A 24,421-nucleotide genomic window follows, 5' to 3' on the forward strand; every position below is an offset into this window, starting at 1 on the left:
AACTTGAAAAAATATTGAAGAAAAGATGAGAAAGAAGAGAAGAATCGAAAAGAATAATCAATTGAAACAGTGGCATGATCCAAATGGTAATGACCCAAGAAACATTCCAAGGTAAGATCTGTTATTATTTTCTTCTTAACTTTCACTATTGAGTCGATCTGAAAAATTGGAAATTGGAAGTCTTTTTAGATCAATTTTGTATTTGAACAGGGATTTTGATCGGATTAATTTAATCAGTAGTCTACATGATGAAATCCTTCACCAAATTATACCCTTACCGCTTCCTAGATGGAAGTATCAAGAAAAAGAGCATGATCCTGATAATATTACAAGAAAAGCTTCCGAGTGAGAACTTCTCTATAAATTTTCTTTGAAATCTTTATTGGTTTTTATCTTTTATGATCAGGTAGATATTTTGAACTTATTATGACAGGCATGATCGATGTTGTTTTCTGAACAGTAATTTGGATCCTAATGATTTTATCAGTCGTCTACCTAACGATATCCTTTACCACATCATTTCCTTCCTTCATTTTCAATCTGCTCATTGGAAAGACCTTTTGTTGAGAAATTACGAAATTGTCTCTAAAGAATTGCCCAAGATATAACCCAATCAATAGAATAAAGAAAGAAAGAAATCAAGCACACCCACAAGAACACAAGAATTTACGTGGTTCGATCTCTGATGACCTACATCCACGGGCACAGTAATAGAGAAAAATCCACTAAGAGAAAAATCAGGAGATTACAAGAACAGTCTCAAACTCACAACCGTTATCCCACCACACCTAAATCACTCTCTCTAAATCTAGGTGATGATTATTCTTTAACCCATAGGGTCCTTTTATAGTGCCAAATAAAATAACCTTATCCTAATATAATTAGGAATCTTATCCTAATAGAATTAGGAATTGTTATTCTAGTCTAACTAGATTTAAAGACTATTTTATAAGGTATACTAATTTAATTAGAATTAAACAATCCTAATTAAATCACAATTCAAGACTATCTTAACAAATCTCCACCTTAGGCTTGAATTCACCAAGCTCCACCTTACGAACCAATCTCTGTCGACATCGCCAATGCCCCAAAGGGCCTCAAGCACTATGAACACCGATCAAGTCCAAGCAATGCTTGAACTTTATCCCAGAAACTGACTTAGTTAGCATATTTGCCGGATTTTCATCTGTAGCTATTTTCTTTACTACAATGTCACCTTTAGAAATAATCTCTCGAACGAAGTTACACTTGACTTGGATGTGTTTGGTTCTCTCATGAAACATCTGATTTTTAGTCAAATGTATAGCACTTTGACTATCATAAAACACAACTGTTTATGCTTGTTCAAAACCAAGATCACTAACCAAGCCTTTAAGCCACAAAGCCTCCTTCACTGCCTCAGTCACAGCCATATATTCAGCTTCAGTTGTAGACAAAGCAACGGTTGATTGAAGAACTGCTTTCCAACTGATTGCAGATCTTGAGAGAGTGAACACATACCCCGTTTGAGATCTTCTATTATATAGATCACCAGCAAAATCTGAATCGGAGAAGCCAACCACATTACAACTAGTGTTTGTACCTCCTTCATATATTAAGCCAATATCTATAGTGCCTTTTAAATATCGAAAGATCCACTTCACAGCTTGTCAATGTCCTTTTCCTGGTTTATCCATGTATCTACTAACCATACTAACAGCATGTGAAATATCAGGCCTAGTACATACCATAGCATACATAATGCTACCCATTGCATTAACATAAGGAACACGAGTCATGTACTCCTTCTCATCCTCCGTTTGTGGTGATAAACCAGTTGAAAGTTTTAGGTGTAGTCCCAATGGAGTAGTCACAAACTTAGCATCTTGCATTCCAAAACGTTCTAGTACCTTTTGAATGTATTTCTTTTGTGACAAACATAATCTCGACGCTCGTCTATCTCTGACAATTTCCATACCCAATATTTTCTTTGCATCACCTAAGTCTTTCATCTCAAACTCACCACTAAGCTGCTCCTTTAAAACATCAATGTCTGACATACTTTTGGCGGCAATAAGCATGTCATCCACATACAACAACAAATAGATAAACGAATCATCTAGAAGCCTTTTATAGTAGACACAACCATCATGTACACTTTTAGTGTACCCATGTGCCTCCATGAACATATCAAACCTTTTATACCATTGCCTAGGAGATTGTTTTAAGCCATATAATGACTTTTTAAGTAGACATACACAATCTTCCATACTTGGAACAACGAATCCCTCAAGTTGTTGCATGTAGATCCGCTCTTCAAGCTCACCATGTAAAAACGCTGTTTTGACATCAAGTTGCTCCAACTCAAAGTTAAAATATGCCACTATAGCAAGCAACACGCGGATTGAACTATGCCTCATGACAGGAGAGAATACTTCATTATAGTCAATTCCCTCTCTTTGTGCATACCCCTTTGCCACAAGTCGTGCTTTAAATCTAGCATTTTCAACCCCTAAGATCCCTTCTTTTTTCTTGAAGACCCATTTGCATCCCACAACTTTTTGGCCTTTAGGTGGTTTCACAAGCTCCCGTGTTTGATTTCGGTGTAAAGACTCAATCTTCTCATTCATAGCAGTTAGCCATTGAGAAGCTCGATACAAGTAATTGCCTCACGATAAGAGTAAGGCTCATTAGTCTCTACTTTTTCCGCCACAGATAAAACATAAGAATCAAAATCACGCTCCACACAAGTAACAAAATCATCAAACTTCTGAGGAGCTTTTGAAATCCTTCTAGATCTGTCTGTAGTAATGCTTCATTGTTGTATATGAGATACTGATTCTTGTTCCTCTTGTGATTCATTTTGGATTTCACTATCATCTTGCACTATCCCAAAAGCATTGATTTCAAGCTCCACCTGCTTGTCCACTTCTTGGTCTGATGAGATTGCAATTCTAGACTTTATCCCATGAAGTAATGCAGACTCGTCAAAGGTAACATCCCGACTTACCATAAACTTGAGAGATTTCGGATCAGTACACCCCAATCGATAACCTTTTACCCCAAATGCATAGCCTAGGAATATGCACTTCTTTGCCCTCGACTCAAGCTTACCATCATTTACATGAGCATAAGTAGGACAACCAAATACTCTCAATATAGAGTAATCAGCGGGTTTACCTGACCAAACTTCCTCGAGAGTCTTTAATTCAATTGGAGTTGATGGAGACCGATTTACCAAGTAGCAAGCCATGTTGATAGCTTTTGTCCAGAATACTTTAGATAAACCAGCATTAGAAAGCATGCATCTTGCTCTTTCAACAAGTGTTCTATTCATCTGTTCTGCAATACCGTTTTGTTGTGGTGTTTTGATGACAATGCGATGCCTAATGATTCCCTCATTCTTGCAGAATAGATCAAACTCACCTTTGCAAAATTTCAAACCGTTATCTATTCGAAAGCGCTTGATCCTTTTCCCTGTTTGCTTCTCGATCAATGTCTTCCATTGTAAAAAGGTGGTAAACACTTCACTTTTAGCCTTCAGAAAATACATCCATACTTTTCTTGAAAAATCATCAATAAATGTTAACATGTATAATGATCCACCTTTTGATGCCATAGGAGAAGGACCCCATAAATCTGAGTGGATGTAGTCTACTGTACTCTTGGTTCGATGTGTAGCAATGCTAAATTTCACTCGGTGTTGTTTGCCATAGATGCAATGTTCACAGAAATCTATCTTTTCAGTCTTTTGACCACATAGTAAACCACGTTTACTCAATTTTGTCATTCCTTTCTCACTCATATGACCTAATCTCATATGCCATAAATGTGTAACATCATCATCAGGATCATGGGATGAGACTACAGAAGCAGTTCCAATAATCGTACTTCCCACTAGACAATAAAGGCCACCAAATAACTTACCTTTCATGATAGTTAAGGCTCCTTTAGATACCTCCAAGACACCATCTTGGCTACTATATTTGCAACCCTTCTTATCTAACAAACTCAAGGATATCAAATTCTTTTTCATGTTAGGTACATGTTTCACCTCAAGTGGCCTTACTATACCATCAAACATCTTGATTCGAATTGTGCCAATTCCAACAACTGAGAAAGAGAAATCATCTCCTAATTGTACAGTGCCCATATCAACAGATTGATAAGTTGTAAACCAATCACGCCTAAGACATATGTGGAAGCAACAGGCCGAATCTAAGAGCCATGTATCCTTCAAGTTACCATTAGTAACTGCAAGAACACTATCAACTTCCTCAAAAGTATCAAAATCATCTTCAACTACGTTTGTAATATTTTCAGACTTATTGATCTTTTCATCACCCTTGAATTTAGTACAGTCTTGACGAAAGTGACATTTTTTACCACAGTTCCAACAAGTCTTTCCTCTTGATCTAGATTTGGATCTAGATTTACCTTTTCTGTCTAAGCCTTTCTCTTTACCTCTACCTTTATTTACAACCAAACCTTCTGCTTGATTTTCATTCCGAATACCACCAACTTTCTTCTTTAATTCCTTGGAATTTAAAGATGCCCTTACATCCTCGAAAGTGATAGTGTCTCGGCCGTATAGCATAGTATCCACGAAGTTTTCATACGAAGGAGGCAAAGAACATAAAAGAATTAAGGCTAAGTCTTCATCCTCAATTTTAACATCGATATTCTTTAAATCAAGAATAACTCTATTAAATTCATCAATGTGGGTATTAACGGACGTACCTTCACTCATCTTGAGAGTATACAATCGTTGCTTCATATAAACCCGATTCGTTAGGGACTTGGTCATATAAATACTTTCGAGTTTAAACCACACTGCAGCAGCAGATTCTTCATCCGTGACTTCTCTTAGCACCTCATCAGACAAAGTAAGGAGAATAGCACTATGTACTTTTTCCATAAGGTCATCTTTCTCACCATCAAATAAATTCGAGGGAAAATGCTCTTTTCCCTTCAGTGCCTTCAATAGCCCTTGTTACACTAGCAATGAGGGCATCTTAACACGCCAGAGACTGAAATCGTTTCTTCCATTAAACTTTTCAATCTCATACTTGGTCGACGAAGTTGACATAGCGAGATTCATATTGACTCAAGACCTTGAAGCTCTTATACCAGTTTGTTGGAAAATTGTGAAATTGTCTCTAAAGAATTGCCCAAGATCTAACCCAATCAATAGAATAAAGAAAGAAAGAAATCAAGCACACCCACAAGAACACAAGAATTTACGTGGTTCGGTCTTTGATGACCTACGTCCACGGGCACAGCAACAGAGAAAAATCCACTAAGAGAAAAATCAGGAGATTACAAGAACAGTCTCAAATTCATAACTCTTATCCCACGTACACCTAAATCACTCTCTCTAAATCTAGGTGATGATTATTCTTTAACCCATAAGGTCCTTTTATAGTGCCAAATACAATAACCTTATCCTAATATAATTAGGAATCTTATCCTAATAGAATTAGGAATTGTTATTCTAGTCTAACTAGATTTAAAGACTATTTTATAAGGTATACTAATTTAATTAGAATTAAACAATCCTAATTAAATCACAATTCAAGACTATCCTAACACCTTTGGAAAGAAGCTTTGTTGGCTTCGGTACATCCTGTAACAATGGAAGATGGTGTTACTGCTATATCCCACTTTGCTGATGATTTTGCTGAACAAGATCGACCAAGAAGTAAGTGGGGGTTCAAATTTGAGTTGGGCCACGGCAGAGTCCTCTTAGCTGCTAATGCTGCTAATAAGCTATCTTTCAAATGTGGCGGTTTCATCAATGGTGTCGAGTTTCCATTTCTTGAAAGCCCGACTATCGCAAAATGCAGTGGATTACGATCTTTACAAATAAAAGATGCTAGAGGGCTTCATAAATTAGTTTTTTTTTTTTTGCTAAGCCATTCATTATAATTAATTAGTAGGCTTCATAAATTAGTTGTCTTGGACTGTCCCCAATTAGAATCTGTCAGGTTTGAGGGTTCCAACTTAACGTCTTTCCAATATAGAGGCAGATTGGTGTTATTTGAGTTTGAACTTTCCTCGAATGATGAGTGTCGTCTATGGAACATTTAGGGTCCATCTCCCCACTATTTGCTACTGAAACATGCCATGCTTGATTTAAGACAAGTTCCTCCGATATTCAATAGCATCAGTTGTGATGGCTTCAAATTAGTCCTCGAAAGCATTAAAAATGTTAAATCTCTAACACTGTGTAGATGGGTTTTCGAGGTATGCTCCAGCAATTTATCCACCCTCAAAAGGATTTTTTCAGGCTTCTGTACTCCCAAACACTCATGACTCAAACTTTGATAAATTTTTTTCTACCTAACTTCTATAATGTTCTTTCTTCTTGCAGGCATTGATCTCCTTCGTGTTATCATCTTTAAGTAGAGACACTGAGTTTCGTTTCTACTGGTTGACAGAGTTGTGGTAGACTGATTATTCAATGGATAGAGACAATTTTAATTCCCTACTCAGCTTTCTTAAACGCTGTCCTTGTTTGGAAAGACTTTATGTGACTGTAAGTCATTCCATTTTCATGATATAAGTAGATTTTTATTTGGTGAACAATTGAATGATTGTGATGGTAGGAACTCATAGCAATGCTACCTTTACTTGACAATTTTGATACTCTTCATCAAACTTGCAGATTGATCCTGAAAGCTATAACATTAGAAGCACAAACAAGTTCTCATTTAAACTCAATGAACACAAAAAACACAATCATCTCAATCTGCTGAAATTAGAAGCATTTCCAAATGAGAATAAGGAGATTTTCTTTGCAAAGCGGTTTAGAATGAGACCACTGATTCTAGCTAAGAAAAAGGGGGCTTGTTTTCGGCGTCTGGTTAAAGTACCTGAGCTGGAAAAAGAAGGAAGTATCTTTACAAGTTTAAAGAGGTTAAAAATTTCCATGAACTATGCCCTGATCATGTTCATATGAAGTTCTAACTATCTCATATAATTAATTTCTTTATCAAGAAGTGGAAAACCTAAGTGCAAGTTTGTAGCATTGGATTTGTAAGGAGTTCAATTATATTTTTATTGAACCATGACACTTGTCTAGAAAGCCCTTCTGATGTTTGGACAGAGTATACTCTTGATCTCCTAATCCAATTTCTATTAAAAGATTGTGTATTCTATATTCTTTATCATTGCAGCAGATTAAAAAAAAATTATTTCTTTATTTTCTCTAACACTTTCTTAGTAGAAGAATTTTTAGTCCTAATTTTGTGATATAAGCATTTCAGCAGGGAGACACTGCCAGAAACAAACATTATATCCTTATCTTACTGCTACCTCGCTTGCAATCTTCATAACGTGTGACTTTGGTATCATCGATCAAAATCAAGTGATTTTGGCACTGTTTTTTTGTTTGTAAATCAAATAATATGGCAAAGTTTGTAGAAAATTTTGCAATATTGTTAGATCGTGCGTCTGTCCTTACTAAGAAAGAACTTTACAAACAATTGCTTTGATATTGCCCCATCTCTGATGTGGCTGTAGTGCTGTTATGAGCAGAAGAAAACAACTTAGAAGAAGACATTAATTCTTTTCAAAGTAAAATTAATTAGGCAATGGACATTATATTATACACATTAATTAAACCACTTACAACAAATAATTTAGAAAGTTCAATTAAAGATGGGAAGGAAGAATAGGAACAGAAAGAAGAAGCAACAGGAGGAGCTTGATCCAGACAAAAACTCAACAAATATTGAAGACATTATAAAGTAAGAACTGTTAATTGGTTTTTCTTTTGAAGTTAACTAGTATTGCTCCAATCCGACCAATTTGATATTCTGAACAGGAATTTGGACCTTAATGAGCAAATCAAGGATGATATCATCAGTTGTTTGCCAGATGACATCCTGTGCCGGATCATTTCCTTTCTCCCTTTTGACTCTGCCATTCGAACCAGTTTACTTTCAACACGATGGAAAAACTTATGGAAGAAGGCTTTTTTGGCCCGAGATGGGACCATACAAGATACCGTTGCTGCAGTTTCCTGCTTTCTCAATGTTTTTTACCAGCTTCGCAGATCAGATAATAACTGGGGGTTTCAGTTTAGCTATGGCGAAGGTCATATCCTCTCAGTTGCTGTAGATCCAGATAATGATACACTTCACCTCGATTTCTCTACTGGAGAAGAACTTCCCAGGGAGTTTGGCATTATATTTTTACTTGACCGCCAAATCCATACCAAGCAGCCATCTCCCCAACATTCAAAGTAAAAACTCTTCATCTATCGTCTGTCACTGACATTTCTTCTCTGGCAGCGTCTGATATAGCATCAAATAGTCCATTTCTTGAAAGCTTGACAATCACCAAATGCAATGGATTAGAAATTTTAGATTTTGGTGTTGACCGTTTAAGGCTTCGCAGTCTAACTGTCTTGGATTGCCCGCAATTGAAGAAGCTCTTCATCGATGGTTGCTTCCTTTGCTCTTTTCGTCGTCGGGGATCGGCCCCCCGTTTTAGCCATTTTATTTGTAACTTAGTCGTGGGATATGATGCCATGCTTGATTTCAGACAAGGCACTGGCAACATCGACATCAAGAGTTATGACTTCACCATATTCCGAAGCATAGAATACGTGGAATCACTTAGACTGTGTAGATGGTTTTTCGAGGTACAAATGTTAGTTCTCAAAGTCTAAAACTCATATTTCAGCGCATTGCCCCGCATGTCCAAACAGACCGTTAATCATCATGCATCAATAACTATCCCTTATGTTCTTGCAGACAGTGATATGCAGAAAGCTGCAAATTTCAGGTGAGAATTTACTGTTCGGTTCATTGAAAGATTTGTGGTGGATTGAGTATTCAGAGGCGAGAAACAACAGTGATGCTCTGATTTCTTTCCTAAAATTCTGCCCACGGTTGGAAACGCTTTAAGTAACGGTAAGGGACTAACCTAAGGATCCTTTCATCTATTAATTTTTTTTTTCTTTCATACAATCGTGCTACTATTTGCAATAATATATATTGATACTCTTCATTCATAATCTGCTGAGGAAAATCTTCAGATTGATCCTAGCAGCTATGGTGCAGTTGAAAGAGGTACTTTCAGCTGAACCACTGATTATAGCAAAGTCAGATCGAACTTGCTTGCCGCGTCTAGTACCTGAGAAGAAGAAGAAAAAAGGGAAGTTTCCATGCAAGTTTAAACAAGGAGTTGAAAATCTTCCTGAAGTATGGCTTACTCATATCCACATGGACTTGTAGTAGCTATAAAGTTTCAGCTTGTGCTTAAATTTTCTCTGCCCAAAGAAAAACATGAAGATAAGATCAGTTCTCTGTATGAATTTGAAAGTACATCTTAATTTTAAAGTTAAGATTTTTGTTTAATTAGGAGAAATTTTCTAGAACGCCAAACAGAAAGAATGTTGTTGGACAGTCTTTATACGTAAATTCGATGTTTGTTTTTAATATGACATTTGGATCATGACCATGTTGATGTAAACTGACAATTTTACATTTCAAAAGTAGTCATCATAATCAACCTGTAGCTGCTGCCATACAGATTGATTCAAGAAGCTGTAGAAGAACAAGCATAAATCATTTGTTCAGTGAGAGTCACAAGCTTAGAAGAACTCAAAGTTGTGAAATTAGCAGGATTTTCCAACGAAAAGGTGGAGAATGTATTGGCTAAGAGGTTGAAACAGGTATTCAACGTAGAACCATTGATCATTGCGAAGTCAAATAATAATAGGAAATCTGGTATAAAAATCTGGACTGCAAACCAGTCAATCATTTATAACATTAGATCGAAAAGTTTTGAGAGCTCTCGGATTCCACCACTATCATAATTATATAAAATAAATGTGGATGGTGTGGTATATTGAAATTTCAATAAACAGTACAAGAAATACCCTTAGCTTGCTTATATTTATTTATTTACTATGTTTGTGTTTGTACATATTGAAGCTAAATTTTAGCAAAATTTTAACTAGCAAAGACATTGACACAATACTTATTAAAGATGAAAAAATGTAATTAAAAGTCTAAATAGAATTCTTTTTATGTCTTTATGGGCTAACTCGGGATTCTCGACCAAAATCAAGTAATTTTGTTCTTACTCCCTAGGTGATGAAGATGACCCTTGTCTTGTTCTAGTTATGACTTTTTTTATATGGAGTCTTTGTCATGAAAGCTCATTGTTATTACCGCATATATATTTCTTCATAGCCAAGTGGCAAGAACATAAAAATGGTTCTAATGTCTCAGAAAAGGGAAGCAAAGATCCATGGGAAAGAAGAATAGGAACAGAAAGAAGTATCAATGGAGGAAGAAGCTTGGTCTAGATGATCAAAAGGTGTTCAGAAGCATTGAAGATGACACTAACATAAGAAATATTTCAGTTGCTATAAAGTAAGTAACTGTTTTTTTTTTCATATGAATTTTACTCGTGATATACAAAAGAATTAATAATCTAATTTTTATTCAGGAATTTGAAGTTTGAACAAAGAAATGATGATATTATCAGTAGTTTGCCTGATGAAATCCTTTGCCATATCATTTCTTTTCTCCCCTTTAAGTCTGCTGTCCAAACAAGTTTTCTTTCCACCCGATGGAAAGATCTCTGGAGGAAGGATTTTTTGGTACGACATGGAACCATAGATGATGCTTTCATTGAAATTTCAAGCTTCCTCCATGATATTTCCGGTGAATTATCATATAAGCCCAGAAATAGCTGGGGGTTCCAATTCAACCTTGGCAAAAGCAGCGTTCTCTCAGTAGCTATTGAACCTGATAAAAAACTTCACCTTGATTTTTCTAAAGTGAAACATGAATTCCCATGGCAGTTTGATTGGTTGTTAGAGATTAATTTCCCAACCTATAATGACCCTCATTTTGCCTGGTGGTTTGCTCGAATTCGGAAAATGCATACCCTCCAATCATTACTCTCTACATTCAAATTAAAAACCCTTCATCTAATCTCAGTAAGTTATCTTACTAGCGAGGCAGTTTCCTCTATGACAAAGAATATCAAATACCTTGAAAGCTTGACCATAGAAAAATGCAACGGCTTGCGATCTTTACAGATGAAGGCAAGTGGTTCAGAGCTTAAAAAGTTAACCATCTTGGATTGCCAACAATTACAGTTTCTACATGTTGAGGGTTATAATATAAAGTCATTCCGATATCGGGGTAGACTACTGTCTTTGCAATGGGGTGCCTCCCTGGGCTCGTATTGGCCTGAATATAAGGATTATTTAAACTTCAACCTGGAAGATGCCATGCTTGATTGCAGACAAGGTCCGGCCTGCACCAACATCAATAGTTGTGGCTTTGAATCAATCTTTCAGCAACTACAAAATGCTAAATCTCTTACACTATGTAGATGGGTTTTCGAGGTATGTTTCTTCTGGATATATGTACAATATACAAACTCAACCTATAATTAAGTTTGCTGCACTTATAGCCTTGGTACTTTTCTAATTTTTTTTTCCTTTTTTTCCTACTTTAGGCATTGATCTACCCAATTCTACCCCATAATAACAAGGAGCTACTTTTCCACCACCTAACAGAGTTGTGGTGGATTGATTATTTAAAGGAACTTAGATACAATAGCAATGCCTTGATCTCCTTCTTGCAACTCTGTCCTCACTTGACCAGACTCTATATCACTGTAAGTGTTTTTTTTTTTTTCCAACTTAATTCTTCATGAATTGACATTATGAATATAATGGACCTCTTGCCAATGGACATTAATAACCTTTTCTTTTGATACATAGGCCATTGGCGTCCAATTATGAATTGCTAAGTTTTCTTTTTGTTTCTATCATGGAAGAGAATTCATAATAAGTAAGCTAATTATAACAATATTGTTATAATAAGTGATTAAGTAGCGTTTGCTACTACACAATTAACCATCTGCTGCTAATCAAATCATACAGATTGATTCTAAAGGCTACAAAAGAACAAGCTCAAACAGCTGTTCAGTGACAGTCACAAGGCTTCCAAGATTAGAAGGTCTCAAAGTTGTCAAATTAGAAGGATTTCCCAACGAAAGAGAGGAGATTATATTGGCTAAACGCTTGAAACAAGTATTCAATGTGGAACCATTGATCATAGCCAAGTCAAATTATAGGACTCGTGTGCGGGTTCTGGTAAAAGAAAATGAGAATCAAAAAGGAGGGGAAGATCCATGCAAGTTTATTGAGAAAAGAGTTGAAGATTTTTATGAATTTTGCCCTAAACATGTTCACATGGGCCTTTAACAGCAAAAAATTTCACTTAGTATAATTTTCAATCTTGTATTTTTTAAGTTTTTAGAATTTTTTTTTGGATGTGCATAATCTTGAGGATTTTTTTTTTGTTTTTTGTAAGTCTAATGGAGAGAGAAGTTTGGCTATGAGTAATAAGAGCAAATAGGCTTTGTCTTTTCCCTTTTTCTTGTAGGCATTGATTTTCCTTATGCTACCAAAAATTTTTATTGGGTGTATTGATTATTCAAAGGAGAGATATGATACTAATGCCTTAATCTGCTTTCTGAAACTTTGTCCTCACTTGACCAAACTTTTTGTCTCAGTAAGTTTTTTTGCATCTTACAATTTTCAAGAATGACATTATTAGAAAAAGGTTGACATACAAGATTTCAATTGTGGAAGTTTTCTCAATGTTTTCAAAGAAAAGATACCCCTATAGTGGTCCACCAAATAGATACTTGTTATATATGGGATTGTACTAAATGGTCCAAATTCCGACTAGGATAAGCATAAATAATTACAATGTATGTAAATAAAACAATTTTTTGAGATAGAGATATATGTGTTTTATTCAAATTATTTGATTATTCAGATGATTATATTTTTGGATTCCTTGTTATTTCCCCTTACCATATTACTCTCTAAAGTCTTCATAGTTAACTAGTTACTAATCTCAACCCTATAGATTGATCCTAAATGCTATATATAAAAGGACAAACAAAAAGAAATATTCAGAGAGGGTGATAGGGCTTCCAAGATTAAAAGATCTCAAGGTTGTGAAATTAGGATTTCCAAATTAAAAAGAAGAGATTATATTGGCAAGGAGGTTGAAACAGGAATTCAATGTGGAATCAGTGATCAAGGCCATGTCAAAATTACTCTTGGGGGAGAGAAATTGACAAGAAACGTTCTTGCAATCTCCATAAATTGTGCTTAATTATTTGGTTTTATTATGACTTGGCAGTGCATATTTTTCATCAAGGGAAATTGATAAGAAATTCCTCTTTTTTAAAAAGGTGTATATTTATTAGCCTCAACACTATAATGCCATTTCAAGTCTCTTACTTATAATGTTAAAGACTCTCATATCATACTCGGATCCAGTCTGGGCAAAGAGAAACTGTACATTTGTAAAAAGTAATAGCCATTGAGTAGTCAATGGCGTTCACAGCAAAAATTCTCTAAGAGTTCTCAGCAAGAGCCAGCACCCCGTAAATTAGGAATTTGGCAGTGCAGGCACCAAACTTCGTTTTATGCATGTATATTAGGAAGATGTCCTTATCAAAAAGTACTTAAGGAATCATAGAATTACTTCCACCATCTCCAGTCATTCATTTCTTGAATGGATTTAGAAATGAATGGTGAGAGATAGAGGAATGAAGGGGAAGTGGTGAATCGAAACCGGCTGGAAGGTGACCATGTTTCAATATCATTTCGAGGGATGTGTTAAATGGTCTGAATTTAAAGAAAGAAAAACAAAAATAATGTGGTCTTATGTAAATAATGCAAAATTTAAAGTTTTTCCTCTTGTTATTTAAAATGAAAAAAAGAAAATAAAAGAGAAAAATAAATATGGTTAGGTCTCATCTCTTGTGTACACATCAACATTAAGAAAGCTCAATGTCAAAGTCAAATGTTTTCCTTTTGACAAAGTCAAGGTCCATTATTTTTGTTCGAATTGAATAGCGGAAACTTCCTTGCAATTATATAACAACATTTTTATATGGAAGTCTTTGTCAAGAAAGCTCAAAGTCATTGCCTTATGTATTTTTTAATAGCCAACTCGGGATCATTAAAAATGCTCTTATTCCACAGAAAGTTGAAGGCAAAATCCATGGGAAAGAAGAATAGGAACAAAAAGAATCCATGGAAAAGGCAGCTAGATTCAAATCTTACAGTCAGATGGTCCAGAGCCAATTTAGATAATACAAAGTAAGTATTACTGTGTTAATTCTTTTTGTTTTTCTTTTGGATTTCATTAGGAACCAGATAAAAGCAAGTCGAATCAATTCCATGTGAGAATAATCTGAATTTTGTGCAGGAATATGGATTTTGAACAAAGAAATGGTGACACCATCAGTAGTTTGCCAGAGGATATCCTGTGCCATATCATTTCTTTTCTTCCTTTTAAATCTGCTGTCCAAACCAGTTTCCTTTCAACAAGATGGAAAGACTTGTGGAAGAAGAAGTTTTTGGTTCTGAAAGGAACCATGGATGATGCTTTTATTGCAATTTCAAGCTTTCTCAATGAATTTTCTGATCAATCCCACCAGCCAACAAGCAACTGGGGGTTCCAATTCAATCTTGGCAGAGGCAGTTCCCTCTCGGTAACTGTTGAACCTGATAAAGCACTTCATCTTGACTTTTCCAATGTCAAGCATGAGTTTCCATGGCGGTTTGATTGTTGGCTAGAGATAAACGGCTCCAGCTACGACGACTGGTTCGATTTCTGGTGGTTACACTATCGAAATTGCCAAATCCATACTCCCCAACCATCACCCTTTACATTCAAAGTAAAATCTCTTCATCTAATATCAGTTAGTTACCTTTCTAGTAGGGCAATTTCTTCAATGATATCGAATTTCAAGTTGCTGGAAAGTTTGACAATAAAAAAATGCAATGGTTTGCGGTCTTTACATATAAAAGCTGGTGATTCGGGGCTTAAAAAATTAACCATCTTGGATTGCCAACAATTAGAATCCCTCCATTTTAAGGGTTATAATTTACAGTCCCTTAGATATCGAGGCAGATTAGTATGTTTTCAATGTGGTGACGGTGACTCATCATTCTTCTGGTTTTGGCCTTGGTTTAATTCTTTTTGGCTGGACGATGCCATGCTTGATTTCAGGCAGGGCCCTGCCTACAACAGCATCTTTAGCTGTGGGTTTAAATCAATCCTTCACCGAATTAAAGGTGTTAAATCTCTTACACTTTGCAAATGGGTTTTCGAGGTATGTTTTTCAATCATATGTCTACTTTACTTTAAATTTTCGATGTACCTAACCTTAGTCTTTTTCTTTTCTGTTAGGCATTGATCTGTCCAATCCTACCATCACCCCCTTTCTGTTGGGAACGCGGTTTCCACCAGCTAACAGAGTTGTGGTGGATTGACTATTCAAAGGAGAGATATAATAGCAATGCTTTGATCTCCTTCTTGAAACTTTGTCCTCGCTTGAGAAGACTATATATCACAGTAAGTTTTTTCACAGCAACTTCAATGTTATAAATGGATATTATCGCACTAATATATGTATATATATATATATATATATATATATATCATCATCATCATCATAATTCACCTGCTGCAAATCAGTGTACCTCACAGATTGATCCTAAAAGCTATAGAAGGACAAACAAGAACAACAATTCAGTGAAAGTGATCACAAGGCTTCAATCATTAGAAGATCTCAAGGTTGTGAAATTGGAAGGATTTCCAAATGAAAAGGAAGAGATTATGTTGGCAAAGAGGTTGAAACAAGAATTCAATGTGGAACCAGTGATTGTAGCCAAGTCAAATTATTTGAATTGTGTGAGACTTCTGGTAAAATCACCTGATGACCTGCTAAAGGAAGGGAAAGATCCATACAAGTTTATAGAGACAAGAGTTGAACATTTGTATGATTTATGCCCTCAACATGTTCACATGGGCTTCTAAGTGCAAAACAAGTAACAAAGCATGTAACACCAGATAATAGCAAATCAATTGATCATTGACTTTCGAGCCGCATTAGCTGATATTTTAGACAAAACAGAGGAGGTTAGAAGGAAAACCTGCTGTTGGCACTAAGTATAGGGAAGACAAAGTATGATGGCTCTGGAACTGTCTTTTTATCGGTGCTTTTAATGTCCAAAGCTCTGGAAATGTTTTGCTTCAATCAGAAGGAAATAAAGTTTCAGCTTCTGTGTTATGGTTACAGGAATATCGGCTTGTTTTCTGTTCAAATCCTTGCGCTGATGATAACGAACAGCTGACATGCTTGTGCTTCTAGGGTGCAGAAACTGGACTGTGTGATGATTTATGTCCCGATTGCTTGTACCAATTTGTACCACTTGTAATCTTCTTAATAATAGAATATGATAGCAATGCTGAATTTTTTCAAGATTCTCATCTTTTCCTTGTGACTCATCAAATTTGTACCAATTGCAACCTTCAATGCAACAATTCACATAAACAATATGTTATGATAGTCTTGAATTGTAATTTGATTAGGATAATTTAAATTTGTATATCTTGTTAAGCAAGTCTTTAAATCTAATTAGATTACAAGAACATATCCTAATTGTATTTCTTTTTTTAACAGCAACATATCCTAATTGTATTAGGATAAGATTATTATATTGGATATATAAAAGGATGCTATGGGGTTGAAAAATAGTGGAACACCTAGATTTAGAGAGTGATTTTAATGTATGAGGGATAGATCGAATTCTGTAAATTTTTGTGTTTTTGTGTATGCCTAATTTCTTTCTTTCTTTATTCTATCTGACTGCACTGGTCGATCAATCTCTCTTGTTCTAATCTATTGCAGATAGAGTCTGAAATCTGAATAGCATCAGTACGATATGGAGGATGGATTGGAAGCCCCAGGCCCGCTATGGAAGATTATAGTGGTTGCAGCCATAGCCGCCGGCGTACAGTTTGGATGGGCACTGCAGCTCTCTCTTCTAACCCCTTACGTTCAAACCCTTGGTGTCCCTCACATCTGGGCGGCTTTCATTTGGCTTTGCGGCCCCATCTCTGGCCTCCTCGTGCAGCCTATTGTAGGCTACAACAGTGACCGTTGCACCTCTCGCTTCGGTCGTCGCAGACCCTTTATTGCAGCTGGAGCCTGCTGTGTTGCTGCAGCTGTTTTCCTCATTGGTTTCGCCAAAGATATAGGACACAAAGCTGGTGATTCATTGGAAAAAAACACAAAACCTAGAGCCGTTGCTGTCTTTGTTGCAGGTTTTTGGATTCTCGACGTGGCTAACAACATGTTACAAGGTCCATGTCGTGCTTTGCTTGCTGACCTTTCCGCAAATAATCATAAAAGAATGAGAGTTGCAAATGAATGCTTCTCCTTTTTCATGGCTGTTGGAAACGTTTTGGGTTATGCGGCTGGTTCCTACTCAAATCTTCACAAAATCTTCCCTTTCACAAGAACAACTGCCTGTGATGTATACTGCGCAAACCTCAAAACTTGCTTCATTATTCACATTGTTTTCCTCTTGTTGGTGACAATAACCGCGATTATCAGCGTGAAAGAGACGCCACTAAGCATGAAGCAAGAAGAAGAGAAAGCGTCTACGCCTTTTGTTGGGGAGTTATTGACAGCATTCAAGAGCTTGAAGAAACCGATGTGGATCTTGCTTCTTGTCACTTGCCTTAACTGGATAGCCTGGTTCCCATTCTTGTTGTACGACACGGACTGGATGGGAAGGGAGATTTACGGAGGGTATGTGGACGGAAATGCGACTCAACAGAAGCTGTATGATGATGGAGTACGGGCGGGTGCGTTGGGGTTGATGATTAACTCGATTGTTTTGGGTTTTACTTCCTTGGGATTGGAGAATGTTGGGCGCTTGGTTGGTGGGGTTACAAACTTGTGGGGTGGGGTGAATTTCATCTTGGCTGCATGCCTGGCTTCCACGGTGTGGATCACCAAGATAGTTGAGGCTTGGAGAGATAAACATGGACTCTTGGCCCCTCCAAACAACATCAAAGGCCCTGCCTTGACTATTTTTGGATTGTTGGGTATTCCCCAAGCCGTTACTTACAGCATTCCATTCGCTTTGACATCCATCTATTGCTCTACTTCTGGCGGTGGTCAAGGGCTTGCCCTGGGAGTGCTCAACATGTCAATAGTTATCCCACAGATGTTCATATCAGTGGTTAGCGGGCCGCTTGATGCAGCATTTGGGGGCGGTAACTTACCAGCCTTTGTATTGGGCTCCATCGTGGCTGCCGTTAGCGCTTTATTGGCAATTTTCGCCCTTCCAAATCCACCACAACAAGTGTCTCTCAGTCCTGTAATGGGTGGAGGGCACTGAGCAGTAGGCCTTGGGTCATCAATATAGTAGGATAATTGATTTTATATCTTTGTAATAATAATTTGATTCGAGGACGCAATTTTTTTTTTTTTTTGAGAATGACACAATTTTCATTGTAAGTTTATCAAAATTTTACCTATAACAATAATATAGGAATTTTAACCCCTGTTTTCTTTCTCTATATGCATGAAATCTGTCTCTGTTTCTTTTTTTCTTTTTTTTTTTAACAAATAACAGTCTAATTTTTAAATGGGAGATTCATTTCCTATTTGGTTGATGGACATGATAAAGAAATATTTTGATTGTTGCAAATAAAAAATAATAATATTTCTAATTAACACCAAGAATTTATGCACATCTATTTCATAATGTATAATTGCATATCGTATCGCCAATCAATAGGAACCCCAAATCCAGCACCCCAACTTAAAATTTGAAAGATATGTATATAAAAGAAAGTAAAATTTTCATGTTTTCTTCTTCTTCTTCTCTTTTTTACCTACTCTTTCTTTTTTCCACTATTTTATCTTGTTTTCCACTACAAGGTGATCTATCCACTCTTTCTCTATATAATTTAGATATTGGTTATTCTTTTATAATACCTTAGATATTTACATTGAAAATCTTGGATTATAATTAATTATCTAATGAAAATAATGTTTTGAAAATTATTTAAAATAAGCAATAATCGACGATCTTCATTTTGAATTGAGAAATGCCTTTAATTCCTTTGCAATTGGAGCTATTTAACTTCCCACTAAAGTGAATGAAAGGCATGTAAAATAGATTCTTGTTCAAAAAAGTACCATGAAACTAAATTTCACACTAGATATTCTACCTTTTTTCTTTTGTTTTGCCTATTTAATTTATCTGTTTCTTTATCCCTTTCTGGCTTTTTGGTCTATTGGAAAGGTATCAATATTTTCAGCTCTTTCTCTTTAATCTTTTCCTTTAAGCAAAATATATATATATATATATATATATATATATATATATTCTCATCCTCTTTTCCTTATCTAATTTTCCTTTTTTTTTTTTTGCCTTCTTGGCATACAATTGGAGAGAGGTTAATAATTACTGAAGAATTTGAATACTCTTAGGATGATTTTATTAAGAAGCCACTATGTGTTTATATACAAGTTTCATTGTCAATACAAAAAGAAAAATAATCTATGCAATAAAGATGAATTCCCTAGATCAAGGTAATGTTATATGACCAAGCCTATAACTAAGGAAAATCACAACCAAAATCACTAAGTCAATTGGAATGGCCAAGTCAAACCCAATCATATCAATTAAGATGGCCTTCATTAAGAAATCATATTTACTAGAATCACTAATTGAGATGGCCTTCTTTACTAGAATCACTAATTGAGATAGCTCTCATTAATTACTTTCAAAACGTTAGAGTATTTTTTTTTAACATACCATTTTGGATTACTACGCAATAAGAAATGGCCCTCCCTAATCCTATGAATTTCATAGTTGTTTCTCACAGTTGAAACAAGATATGCACCGATAAAATCACAAGAGTACAATGGCTATATATAATTTACACAGCCAAAATATTGGCTGCAAAAAAAAGAAAAAAATTTACAATCTAAACAACATACATTGAATCTAATTGAATTGTTTGGAAACCAGGAGCCATCAAAGCTTTAGAGCTCACCATAATGTTTTTCAATAAAGAGAAATGGGTGTTCCCTCTCTCGAAAAAGTTCATGAATCTCATATTAATGCACAATTCTACAAGAGTGAGTGACTGCCAATATTTTCTTGTGAAATTGACAAGAGTTCAATTTTTGAAATTAGTCGAACTTTATAACAGGAATTTGGTAGTTGGAGAAAGCACATAAGCTAGATTACATTAGTTTGCTTACCAAGCGACTTCCTCTGTCTTACCATTTCCTGGCTTCACTTAAGCCAGCTTGTGACTTAATAGAAGATGCTGTAATTACTAATTTGAGTTTACTTATGACAATTTTGATTGGTTCGTGAGGCTTTTGTGGCATAAAATATTTGATGCTAGGGAAATTACTTACCTATGTAAGGCTGCTATACGAAATACAGGAAAGGTATATATATAGTCTATTGTGGTAGGAAAACAGAAAAAGTATACAATATTTTTGAAGCATGTGACAACTCATAACATCTGACAAAGTCTTTGTGTTGAAGTCACCATAAAACTAGAAGAAATCTCTTCAAGTGATATCGAATCAATTGCTTGACCAGTAAAAATAGAGAACCATATACATAAACTAGGCAATCTTCCAATTTACAAATATATGACAAAAATATCAGAATTCACAAATTAATTCCAATGAAACCTTGGAATAGCATACCATTTCAATTGTGGACTTCTAGTCCCTGCCAACAAAATGAAATTTTATTCAGAATTTTAAAGTTCTCATAATTCATAACCATACAAGAAAACCAATGCTTACAGAGAAGTACTACGAATAGTTTAAAACAACCAACCGAGGTAGCATTTCATGTATGCTCCTCGCTACTTGTGGAGGGACATTGATTAGGCTAACATTTCCAGTGAACAATATAGTTGCACTCATTGTCTAAACACTCGAGAGCTAGATCTAGGCAGGGTCGATCACATTGATGGCATTCAGGGTAATCATAGACCTTCTTCGTGAAAGTGAGTGGGTGTGGATGATAGCTTTTAATGTAGGTGTGCCCAAGCTTCATAAATGAGTATCTTCCGATAACACATTTAGGATGAATTGAATTGTCACAAATTACACAATGATAAAACCAATAATTTGGATTTCTCTTTTTTTCACAAATGTCACAATAGTGGTATTCTGAATAAATGTTATCCTCATGATAAGTGAGTATGAGAGGATGTTCGTCACACTTGTGTCGAATCTTGTTGGGAAGCCTAAGACATGTGTAATCCACAACAAACTTTCAACCTTTGCATGCATAACCCATACTTAGGCTACCTCCACACCCACTACATTGCCCTTCATACTTACCGTAAAAGGTCAGAAGGTGTTCGTGCCCTCGACATGTGGCGGTATCAGAAGTTAGAGCGCATCGAAGGCAGAAATAATGTTCACACACATTGCATTCGTAGGCGAAACCAATATTGAACTCATAGCTGCAGGTTGAACAATAGAAAAAGAGATCTGAAATAAGGAGGGTACAGGGGCGTTGGTGAATATGAAACCAAAGGTGCTTCTTCCTAGGTGATTCAGCACATGATTTGTGGAGAAAGAAATCACATTGTGAACAATAGTAAAACGAAGAAGAGATGGATAACATGCAGCCGACACAAAATTTATCATCATCCTTATCAGCATTGCCTAAAATTAAGTTGTGTTGATGGCTTAAATGTTTTATCTCTGTGGGAATCACATTTTCTCCAACTTTGGACTCTTTAACAACAGAGAAGACTGAAGGCTCGTTAAGTTGCTCATCTGTGCCGTCTATCTCATAGAATTGGTACCAACTAGAATCTTCTTTTGCACAATTCGCATGCACAATATAATTGCAATCAAAACAACAGTAACCCCCATGCTGTGCATTCACTTCCCCAGGACAAATTTTGCATTCCCACGTTTCAATATCAAGTTTCCCAAGGATGAAGGTGTGGGAAATTGGGTGATGATGTCGTGGTAATTTGATGATGTGTGGCAATGAAATGCATTTTTTATGGACTATAAAACTGCATGTGGAACAAATATAAGAAACATAATCTCCAATAGTTCCACATGCATCACAAATGAATGAGACTTGTCTCCAAAACAAGGTGAATGGGTGTTCATGAATTTCACCTTTAATACTAGGTGGTGGTGACACACATTTAACATGAAGGGCAAACTTGCATATGGAACAACAATACACAAATCCTTGACCTTGGGTTTCTTGGCATATTTGGCAAGGGAGAGATTTTGGATTGAACTGTAGAATAAGAGGATGTATGCGGTGGCAAAGGTGATTAATTTTAATTGGTAGCTCTGCACATGCAATATGAAGGGCAAACTGACAAGGTGAACAACAATAAACAAATCCCCTAGGTTGGGTTCTTTGACATATTTGGCAAGGGAGACGTTTACTATTGAACTGTAAAATTAGAGGATGTTGGCAATGGAAAAGGTGACTGATTTCAATAGGTAGATCAACACATTTCTTGTGTATGAAAAACCCAAAATCAAGAGAAAGGTATGCAGAATCTAATAACGGCTTCCAACATGCAAAGCACTCAGCTTCTTTAAGTTCTTGGTAACCATTTTCACTGGAGATCAATGGATCCTTATAGCCAATATCTTCGAGCTCTCCAAACCTTCTTTCAGCAACGTTCTTTGAAAACAAAGCACATTTGATATGAAAGTCTAATTTACAAGAACAATGATAAACAAATTTGTCACATCTTTTGCCACAGAAATCACAAAAACCCCAACAACCTATATACGGCGGACTTACTAGAAGTTGAAGGCTGTGGTCGCGATGAAAGCAGTGATTTACCTCGGAGGGTGCCTCGGCACAGTTCTTGTCAAGGTAAAACCCGCACTCCGCACAACTAAAGGTTGGACCCGACACCAGTTCCCCACATCCTGAGCAATAAGCCTGCTTCTCACTTTCATGGCTCCGCTCTTCATTGAAAAGCAGTGGATGTTTATGGCTAAAATGCTGAAGCTCCTCTCTCCTTTCTTCTTGTTTCAATGCAAGTTTGTGGGTTGGGTATAAAAAAAGGGGTTTATGGTTACTTATGGAAGCTTACGCTGGTTCAAATATTTATATTGTCCAAAGGAATTTTTACTCTTGTTTCCTTTCTCTCTCTGTTTTTTGTTTCTTAACAAATAACAGTCTAATTTTTAAATGGGAGATTCATTTCCTATCTCTTTCCATCTTTATCTTTAAATTCATCTTTACTTTTTCCTCTAATTAATTACCACTGTCTGCCATGAGGCCGAAAGTAAAATAAAATATGTTGTGAATAAAGAACATATTATTATTTTACTTTAAGTGTGATCAAAAGTAAAAAGTATGAGTTGAATTTGAATACTAAACTGCAATGTTAATGATAGTGAAATATTTTGGTTATTGTAAAGAAAAAAAATAATATTTCTAATTAAAACCAAGAATTTATGCACGTCTATTTCGTAATGTATAGGTGTATATAGTCTCACCAATTAATAGGAACCCCCAAACTCTCTATGAAGAGGACACATCAGCATCTCCACTTAAAATTTGAAAGAGAGATATAATTTAATTACATTTTGGAATGAAACAATTTATCTCCTTCCAAAAGCATTAGTAAATGCCTATTGCTGCCTTATAACGAAAATCTATATATAATAACAATAAAAAAATGGCATGACTTCGAAGGGAAGGAAAGGTGTAGCATTTAAAGGTGGTTAATTACTCTTGAAAACTAAAAGATAAAAAAAAGAAAACTTATGCTCTCAAAATTTAGATATCGTGAAAATATTTTATCATATTCGTTACCTTCTCTTTACTCGTATGGTAAAATTGGAACTAATTAAGAAAGAAACATATTCTTTAAAATCTTGAAAAGATGATTCTTATGAAGAGGATCACATGTTATTGATTATTGATCTAAATGATTAATATGAGGACAAGATAACTTGAAGAGAATAAAGTAAAATTTTACTTTTCTTCTTTTTTCTCTTTTTTGCCTACTTTTTCTTCTTCTTTTTTCATTATTTTTTCCTTTTATTTTTTTTTCCACCCAAGTTGATCTATCTACACTTTCTCTATATAAATTAGATATTTATGTAATACCTTATATATTTACATTGAAAATCTTGGATTATGTTTAATTATCTAATGAAAAAAATTTTAGAAAATTATCTAAAATAAAACAATAATCAACGATCTTCGATTTGAATTGAGAAACGCCTTTAATTCCTTTGCAATTGGAGTTATTTAATTTCCCATCAAAGTAAATGAAAGGCATGTTAATTAGATTCTTGTTCAAAAAAAAAACAGATACAATGAAACTAAATTTCACACTAGATATTGTATTTTTTTTTCTTCTGTTTTCCTATTTAGTAGTCATTCTTTATCCCTTTCTTGCTCCTTGGTCTCTTGGAATGGTATCAATATTCTCTTTCTCTTTCTCTTTAATCTTTTCCTTGGTCTCTTGGAATGGTATCAGTATTCTCTTTCTCTTTCTCTTTAATCATTTCCTTTAAT

General features: G+C 35.5%; 4 protein-coding genes and 2 pseudogenes across 5 annotated transcripts; 5 read left to right on the forward strand and 1 right to left on the reverse strand.

Annotated features, from left to right (window-relative positions):
• Positions 1 to 5,613: 5,613 nt before the first annotated feature.
• On the forward strand, positions 5,614 to 6,948 carry LOC148760264 (F-box protein At2g39490-like; annotated as a pseudogene).
• A 693-nt stretch (positions 6,949 to 7,641) lies between these two features.
• On the forward strand, positions 7,642 to 9,224 carry LOC148760265 (F-box protein At2g39490-like; annotated as a pseudogene).
• A 1,021-nt stretch (positions 9,225 to 10,245) lies between these two features.
• Positions 10,246 to 12,223, forward strand: LOC18586171 (F-box protein At2g39490-like). Its single transcript, XM_088810446.1, has 5 exons — positions 10,246 to 10,297; positions 10,334 to 10,370; positions 10,447 to 11,356; positions 11,470 to 11,631; positions 11,900 to 12,223. The coding sequence occupies exons 1-5, from the start codon at positions 10,246 to 10,248 to the stop codon at positions 12,221 to 12,223; spliced, it is 1,485 nt and encodes a 494-aa protein (XP_088666572.1).
• Positions 12,224 to 13,978: 1,755 nt separating this feature from the next.
• Positions 13,979 to 16,314, forward strand: LOC18586172 (F-box protein At2g39490-like). Of its 2 annotated transcripts, none has more exons than XM_088810623.1 (4): positions 13,979 to 14,143; positions 14,253 to 15,162; positions 15,240 to 15,404; positions 15,528 to 16,314. In XM_088810623.1, the coding sequence occupies exons 1-4, from the start codon at positions 14,010 to 14,012 to the stop codon at positions 15,867 to 15,869; spliced, it is 1,551 nt and encodes a 516-aa protein (XP_088666749.1). In that variant the 5' UTR covers positions 13,979 to 14,009; the 3' UTR covers positions 15,870 to 16,314. The 2 variants fall into 2 exon arrangements, with proteins under 2 accessions (XP_088666749.1, XP_088666751.1); XM_088810625.1 differs by having other exon boundaries at positions 13,982 to 14,143; positions 15,540 to 16,314.
• A 369-nt stretch (positions 16,315 to 16,683) lies between these two features.
• Positions 16,684 to 18,379, forward strand: LOC18586173 (sucrose transport protein SUC2). The gene has a single exon (XM_018128998.2). It carries the CDS (start codon positions 16,778 to 16,780, stop codon positions 18,242 to 18,244), a length of 1,467 nt encoding a protein of 488 aa, XP_017984487.2. The 5' UTR covers positions 16,684 to 16,777; the 3' UTR covers positions 18,245 to 18,379.
• A 2,094-nt stretch (positions 18,380 to 20,473) lies between these two features.
• LOC18586174 (uncharacterized) lies at positions 20,474 to 23,167 on the reverse strand. Its single transcript, XM_088802510.1, has 2 exons — positions 23,155 to 23,167; positions 20,474 to 22,977 (listed from the first exon to the last, which is right to left on the reverse strand). The coding sequence occupies exons 1-2, from the start codon at positions 23,165 to 23,167 to the stop codon at positions 21,167 to 21,169; spliced, it is 1,824 nt and encodes a 607-aa protein (XP_088658636.1). The 3' UTR covers positions 20,474 to 21,166.
• Between the last annotated feature and the right edge of the window lie 1,254 nt (positions 23,168 to 24,421).

This window comes from Theobroma cacao, chromosome 10 (genome assembly GCF_053813885.1).
Source record: "Theobroma cacao isolate CCN51 chromosome 10, ASM5381388v1, whole genome shotgun sequence".
Classification (NCBI taxonomy): Eukaryota; Viridiplantae; Streptophyta; class Magnoliopsida; order Malvales; family Malvaceae; genus Theobroma; species Theobroma cacao.

Bases quoted from the DNA above. Each gene is read 5' to 3' on its own strand.
- LOC18586172 (XM_088810623.1), top strand. From the start codon at position 14,010: ATGCTCTTATTCCACAGAAAGTTGAAGGCAAAATCCATGGGAAAGAAG. The intron at 14,144-14,252 runs GTAAGTATTACT...AATTTTGTGCAG, and splicing joins GCCAATTTAGATAATACAAA to GAATATGGATTTTGAACAAA. The intron at 15,405-15,527 runs GTAAGTTTTTTC...GCTGCAAATCAG, and splicing joins TGAGAAGACTATATATCACA to TGTACCTCACAGATTGATCC.
- LOC18586171 (XM_088810446.1), top strand. From the start codon at position 10,246: ATGGGAAAGAAGAATAGGAACAGAAAGAAGTATCAATGGAGGAAGAAG. The intron at 11,357-11,469 runs GTATGTTTCTTC...TTCCTACTTTAG, and splicing joins TATGTAGATGGGTTTTCGAG to GCATTGATCTACCCAATTCT. The intron at 11,632-11,899 runs GTAAGTGTTTTT...CAAATCATACAG, and splicing joins TGACCAGACTCTATATCACT to ATTGATTCTAAAGGCTACAA.
- LOC18586173 (XM_018128998.2), top strand. From the start codon at position 16,778: ATGGAGGATGGATTGGAAGCCCCAGGCCCGCTATGGAAGATTATAGTG.